Source organism: Frankliniella occidentalis, unplaced genomic scaffold, assembly GCF_000697945.3.
Source record: "Frankliniella occidentalis isolate FOCC.00 unplaced genomic scaffold, Focc_3.1 Scaffold297, whole genome shotgun sequence".
NCBI classification, from domain to species: domain Eukaryota; kingdom Metazoa; phylum Arthropoda; class Insecta; order Thysanoptera; family Thripidae; genus Frankliniella; species Frankliniella occidentalis.
In genome coordinates, this window is record NW_026267423.1 from 248,878 (window position 1) to 255,413 (window position 6,536).

General features: G+C 43.4%; 2 protein-coding genes across 8 annotated transcripts in view; one reads left to right on the top strand and one right to left on the bottom strand.

Moving 5' to 3' along the window:
- Nucleotides 1–821: 821 nt before the first annotated feature.
- LOC113214324 (deubiquitinase OTUD6B-like) lies at nt 822–2,230 on the bottom strand. The gene is made up of 5 exons (XM_026433660.2): nt 2,041–2,230; nt 1,812–1,957; nt 1,458–1,723; nt 1,160–1,385; nt 822–1,072 (listed from the first exon to the last, which is right to left on the bottom strand). The coding sequence occupies exons 1-5, from the start codon at nt 2,126–2,128 to the stop codon at nt 881–883; spliced, it is 918 nt and encodes a 305-aa protein (XP_026289445.1). The 5' UTR covers nt 2,129–2,230; the 3' UTR covers nt 822–880.
- Nucleotides 2,231–2,263: 33 nt separating this feature from the next.
- The window catches only part of LOC127750961 (CAP-Gly domain-containing linker protein 2-like), a 27,543-nt gene continuing 23,270 nt past the window's right edge, over nt 2,264–6,536 (top strand). For 3 of the 7 annotated variants that reach the window (XM_052273750.1, XM_052273752.1, XM_052273754.1), the window contains exons 1-2: nt 2,264–2,405; nt 3,192–3,591. In XM_052273750.1, the coding sequence (XP_052129710.1) occupies nt 3,195–3,591 (397 nt within the window). In that variant the 5' untranslated portion in view covers nt 2,264–2,405; nt 3,192–3,194. The remainder of the gene's footprint in view (nt 2,406–3,191; nt 3,592–6,536) is intronic. The other 4 variants (XM_052273751.1, XM_052273756.1, XM_052273753.1 and 1 more) reach the window with 3 other exon arrangements.

The window sequence follows — 6,536 nt, forward strand, 5'->3', positions numbered from 1 at the left end:
CGTGTGTTGACCTTACTATTGTGATTGCTCTTTTATAAATGTTTAGGATTAGCATACTTATGGGGAACAAATCTGAATACTGCATTTTTGTGCCATAGCACATTAACCATGCTTGGCTTTCATGTGTTCAGTTCACTTAAAGACTTCACCTGGATCACAATATAGTTACTAATTTTCTTTAATTTTCCATTTCATTCCTCAGAAATCTCATGGTAACTTTGATCTTTGATACATTTTTTTTTTTTTATTTTGTATAAGAAATGCCATCTATAGCTGTGTCATGTAACTCGATGTATCATATTCCGTTCTTGTTGAAGAAATCATTCCATTTGTATGGTGTGCCATTCATGATCTGATTTTGACTTTGAATTACATTTAGTGAAGGATGTGTAAGTGTTCACCTATTTTAACAGTAGGAACATTGGAGTAAGGATTTTAATCGACTTGTTCAAATCTCTGCTTGTTGTCTCCTTGGCTCTTTTTCTTAGCTTGAGCCAAAGTGTCGTGTTCACACCCTGGCTCCCAGTCTTGCCCTCTTCTAGTGAAACATTACTATAGCTTCTTCTTGCCATTTTTTACTATTTATCTTCACTGGAACAGAGGCCTGTCATTTGAGCTAAGGAGTCAACAACCAACTTAATAGCATGTAACTTTTTCTTCATTTCATTTATTAATGGTAATTTTCTCAAATACTTGACAATTATTTTCTGTATTACTATTTTTGTAAAAATTATTCCAATAAAGGTCCATTTCTTGTCTATTACATACCATGTCTGAAGTTTATTTATGGAAAGGTGTATTGATATTTTTTACTCTGAAGATTTCTTTTTAGCAAAGATTTATTAAATGCACAACACACACAGACCACTGATAACACAACTTAATTTTCTGGTTCATCTTCTACATAAGGACCAACAGAATTATAATGCTCTCCAAGTCGATACAAATATCGATGAAAAGTAACAATCAAAGGCTTCTTTGAAGCAAGGTAAGGTTCTCCAATTGTCATTGGTGGACCTACAGCTTGTATAACTTCAATGGGACACTTAAGTGAGTCAGAAATGGCCCTGAGCTGAAAGAGAACCAGCAGAAAAAGTGATTTGATTACATGTCAATTTAACACATCACAAGGAAACCAAAAGATAACAATGAAATATACCTCAATTTGCCCACCCCAGGCAGTAGTCTTTTCAACTTTTTGACAATAGGCATCAAATTCAGTCTCAGACATTGCATCACCAGTATCCTGGTTGCTCAAGAATGGAAGAAATTCGTCACGATTGTTTCGCAAGTAATCAGCTGTTAGTTTTCTAATCATTTTATAATCCAACATGGCATGCTCACTATCTGTTTCCTTCAGCTGGTGTTCCACAGCGCTATACAGACTGAAATCAAAGAAACAAATGAAATGCAGTACTTGGATAGATGATACATCAATCAGTAAGAAATTACTCTACCAATTTCCATCAGCGACAATTGTGTGAATTGCCAGGCCTCGTTTTTTCAGCTTCTCAACAATGGCTATCATTTCTTTATGTCTCGGTCCAAGCAAATTTAAATCTTCTTGTTCTAAAATACGGGCATCACGATCCTTACTGGCAGCAACTTTTTTCTGCCTCCTTTTTTCTGCTTTTGACACTCGAGCACTAGAGGGGACATTTTCTTCACTGTTTTGTAGCACATTTTCATCTCCTTTTCCTTGGTCATGTTCAGTTTCAATTTTCTGCAAAAAAAAGTGGCTGTGTTTAATTTTTTAATGAAGTAGAAGTTATCTATTGAATTGATTGAGATGTCAATAAAAATAAACATACTTGTGCAGAATTCTTTTTTAGATTGTCCTCTTCTTCTTTATGACGTCGCTCTAAATCAGCCTCAAGGTTAACTATTTCTTCTTGAACTTCCTTTTTCTTCTTTTTGTCCCCTTTTGTTGCAGACTTTTTGAGCCCTTGAATTCTAGCTGGAAAGAAAAAATTGGCATATTGACAATTAAATGCTTGTGAGCTGCAGGTTAGCAGGCAAACAGTTCAACATCAGGTTTACCTTGAAGTTCTTTTCTTTCCTGCTTAAACTTTTTCTCCAGTTCCGCAAGAGCGTCTAACATCTCGCTTTCTTCAGAATTGTCAGCCATTTATGCTTATGTTTCGTCGAGAAACAATTAAAGCTTCAAAAATAAGACTTTCCAGCCGGCAGAAGCTTCATCAGCAGCAGACGCCACAGCTAGCTACAGCTAGGAGAATGAGAAATTTCGATGATTTGGCGCCCTGTGGAGACAGTTGACAACGGGTCCCGCGAGTGTTGATTCGACGAATACGATATTTGTATTTACTTTTCGTATGTTGCGCGTTTTCGTTGAAACATCGTTATTGACAGTGTCATTTAGGAAGAAATTATGATTCAATAACGACGTAAGTATACACAAAGTTACAAAAACTGTCACAAAATATAGGTTTTTTATATGTAGGTTGCAATGCCTAGGTTATGTTCGTAAAAACTAGTTACAAAATTTTATTATTTAACTAATGTTTCTACTGTGTGTTTCTTATTGCTTATTTAACTCAGTTTAATGCACTTTAACGATTTTTTAAACCTTCTATCTTTGTCATCAGAGGACTACAAAGATAATTGTTCCTATTTTTATTACTCTTGTGTGCCGAGAAACAGCTGATTGTATACCCACTTGCCAGAGTTATAAATTTTTTCAAACGCTTTCTAAGTGTTTCTAACTTTTTTTAGAACATTTTGTTGATTGAATTTGAAAAATCTGTAAGTAGTGCTTCCCATTTCAAATGCTAAATGATGAACTTGCCTAATACATCTTAGACAGCTCAAGCTCACACAGCAGATATCTCTGTCATGTTCTTAAGACGGATTAATTGGAGATATTAAGATATGATTGCTTTCAGAGGCCGCAATGCCTCCCTTTTTAATCACGTTTCAGTTTGTTTGTTTTCGTGAAGATAGCATACTCTTCAACAACTCAGGATTGCGAGGGCAGGACATTTTCAGTATTGACCACAGATTTTGAAGGCGGGAAGGAGTTGTCATGATCTTGTTGCAAACCATTGCGACATTCGCAATAATTTTCCAGCAGTGTTTTTCCATCCGTACTCACCAAGAACCAACTGTCCAGTGACAAGAGTCTGTCGGTGTGAGTCGACCCCAAGTTAAAGTGTGACCTTGTCTGTCCACAGGCGATGCCGAACACGACCGAGACGGACATGAGCGCGGCCGAGCCCGGGGCCAGCGTGGCCGCCACCGCCGCCGGCGAGCTCCCCGGGTCCGGATCCGGGGCCGAGAACATGTCGAGCGCGGCGAGCGTCTCGAGCGTCGCGAGCGTCGGGAGCTCCGCCGGGTCGGAGCGGTCGTCGTCGCGTTCGATGCCGCCGCCGTCCAAGCTCCCGGGGCTCGTCAAGGCGACCGTCGCTAAGCCCAAGCCGCCGGGAGCAGCGTCCGGGATCAGGCCGCCGGGCAGCCTGTCGGCGAGCAGCAGCGTGAGCGGCAGCAACACCAGCCTGTCCAGGGTGGGCCGCACGGGCCGCCTCTGCGACGGCCACCCCAAGAAGGATCCCACCCCCTCGCCGGGCACCCCCAGTGAGTATCCGCTCCAAGCGTCTCCCGCTGCCTGTCGTTGTGTGCGGGTGTCGGACCCGGGTTGTACAGTAGTTTAAATGAACTCCTTCGTCGATGAACCAAAGGTTTGTGTCGTTTGCCTGTTGCCGGCTTGCACACGCATTTTTGGATGGCAGCCCAGAGCCCACCCCTTTTGCCTCTGTGCTTTCGCGTGGTGTCGGAGGTCAGGGTCAGAGTCCTTCTTCGACACTACTACTTTTAATGGCCTTGTTGTTGTTCTTCGTCACCCGGGCGACTACGTCCACAACGTCACTCTCGGACGTGCGCGCTGTGCCACTACACGGCCAGCCACGGCCCCGCCCCGTTGGGCGCCGGGCGGGTAGGCAACCCAACGTACTGCGTGGCCTGGCGCGAGGCCGCGCAGACGGCGCTCGCTGCGTCCCCCAACGCCGCCCACCGCCGGGTGAAGTCGATAAACAATAACATGAACCCCAGTCCTTTGCGCAGCTCTTCACTAAATCCACACCACAGTCGTTACTTGTTACAAAACAATAACGACGCAATTTGTGTAAGCGCTTGCTGTGTGTGTCATGAACGTCCACCCTTGTGGTGGAGCTTCAGCTACAACAAGTAGGATTTCAAAAATAAGGAAGTTTCGGGGATGATTCGTAATTTTCCCAGAAAAAATCGTAAAATGTAACTTTTCCAGAAAAAATTGATTGATGTTTACACTGCAATCCGAAGTGTGATACTTTTCACACATTTTCGCGTGATAAAATGTCCTTTGTGATTCCCATGATTTATCACTCCTGGGGGAGTGATGAATTTTTATCACAAATTTTGTGTGATACTTATTGCAAAATAATGCGATGATTCCGGATTTATCGCAAAACGGTGTGATGCACATAGCACAAAACTATGATACCTCGAAGTATCGCTCAAATAAGTGATGGTCATCACAAATATAAGCAATGAATTTAATGTTGTACTTTTTCTGCGATGACTATCACAATAACATCGTGCAATATGTTTATCACAGAAAACGTGCAGTCAGTATCACACTCTGATTTATACAGTGTACCTACCTAGATAAAGATACAAATCTTCCAACAATTTTTTTATAAAATTATTCTTTCTGGAAAAATGAATTCCCAAGCTACAAGTCGGCTGGAGAGAACCGGGTCAAATGTCCCAAGAGTTGCATATCTTTATTTCTTTCATTTTTTTTTTTTATTTCCTCGTGAGCCTGCTGGCGTGGTTCGTGGAATCCACCCGATCAAGCCCCGCTCGCTCGACCCTTTCCGGTGAAATGCAAACATCGTGCGCGGCCGCTTAGACAATTTTCGCCAATCATGTGGGTGGGTCGGGATGAGCCCGTGTCCGGGGCACTGTGCCTCCACGCAGCCCCACGCCACGCTACGCTAGGCCACGCCCTGCCAGCCACATGTGCGAGGCGGCGAGGACCGGATTTGCATTAAGGGTTCCGGGTTCAAAAACCGCGTGCCTGCACGGTAAAAACAACGTCTACTTATTTGTTTTTATTAAGGGAAAAGGGAAAAATTTGAGAAACTCCCATAATTTTGGAAAACTTCTCAGATTTTGAGGAAATCTATAAAAATGTGGATGAATCCCGTATTTTTTGAGGAGCCTTCGAAGGAGTTTTCATGAAACTTGAGGAGCTTAGTTTTCCCTGCTAAAAATCAGACATGGTTTTGGCCTTTGCCGCCGTCTGGCTGCGTAAGCCCGCCCTATTTTACTTCATTTTAAATGCCACTCTTAGTATATCAAGTAGCAAAACATTAGATTTTTCAAAGTCGATTTATTGAAATGTGTTGTGAGCATGGATGGTTTCATGCGGTCCGTGCCAAATGGTTTTGCTCACGCAGTGAGCGCCGCCATCACTACACTTGGCACTGCCCGCTGACTTGGCGAGGGGGTGAAGCAGTGTAGGTATTCGCGCCAGAGTATGTTGTCTCATGAGCGAAAATCGGAGATTTTCAACGAAATTTCTCACACAGCCCCTCTTTTGTTCAGAAAACAGACATTTCTTTTTGCCGTGCAACTTGGCCGAATTTTAATGAAGAGCCTCGTTCCACAGCGCGTGCCCGGGGCACAGTGCCCGTGATCACGCTCGCGACGGCAAAAGCAAGCTCATGAATTTCGGTTTCGCGCACCAACTCCACAGCAAACAAGTAAATATCGAAATAAAAGTAGCATTCTTTTACGAGGTTTTGCAAAGTTATGCTACTAGTTGTTTTTTGTGTGCAATTATTTTTGGTAAAAGTAGAAGAAATAGTTTATTTTTGTCTATAATCTGAGATGATAGTGGTATAGTCAACTTTTCAGATGAGAAAAAAATATGTTTATTTTGATCGGTCTCGCCTAATCGATTGATCAACTCGCTGTGATGAAGGCGCAGAGTGGCTGCGTGAGTGACGCAAAGAGTGACATGGAGTGACGTGTACCTCCCCCCCCCCCCTCTCCTCCCCTTCCCCCTCCTGCTCCTTTCTATGACCCTCTTTGGAGCAGCATTGTTCCTCTGCAGAAGGTGTTACGCGGTCAGCGGGTTAGGGCCGTTCGTCCTGCATAGCAGAGTCAGAGCAGAGGCGTGTACAGCACACCGGCGTGCGGGATTTCACTCGCCTTTCTCAGTTCAATTAATGTGTGCTGCTCTCCTGTATTTTTATCTTTCCTTTTCTTATGGGTACCGTGAAATCAGTTAACCTTACCTTATCACGCGAGAAACCCACCGTCATCCGTACTTAACTATATCTATGCTGAAAATGTTCACATTCAAAAACTTTCTTTTGCGAATTTCCTTTTTTACCTCATTTTTTTACAAACCCTCACTGACCCCCTTTCGCCCCCCCACTTGCGTCCCCCGACCCCCACCTTGACTTTGCCGGGTCCACCCGTCCTCCCTCATATAGCTATTCCGCGGACCGACCTGTTCTGCTGAGGCGACC

What these genes read in the sequence shown, in the direction of transcription:
- LOC113214324 (XM_026433660.2), bottom strand. Translation starts at nt 2,128, where the DNA reads ATGGCTGACAATTCTGAAGAAAGCGAGATGTTAGACGCTCTTGCGGAA. An exon ending in ATTGTCGCTGATGGAAATTG is followed by an intron (nt 1,386 to 1,457) that starts GTAGAGTAATTT and finishes CTTTGATTTCAG; the next exon opens with TCTGTATAGCGCTGTGGAAC. An exon ending in CCTGGGGTGGGCAAATTGAG is followed by an intron (nt 1,073 to 1,159) that starts GTATATTTCATT and finishes GTTCTCTTTCAG; the next exon opens with CTCAGGGCCATTTCTGACTC.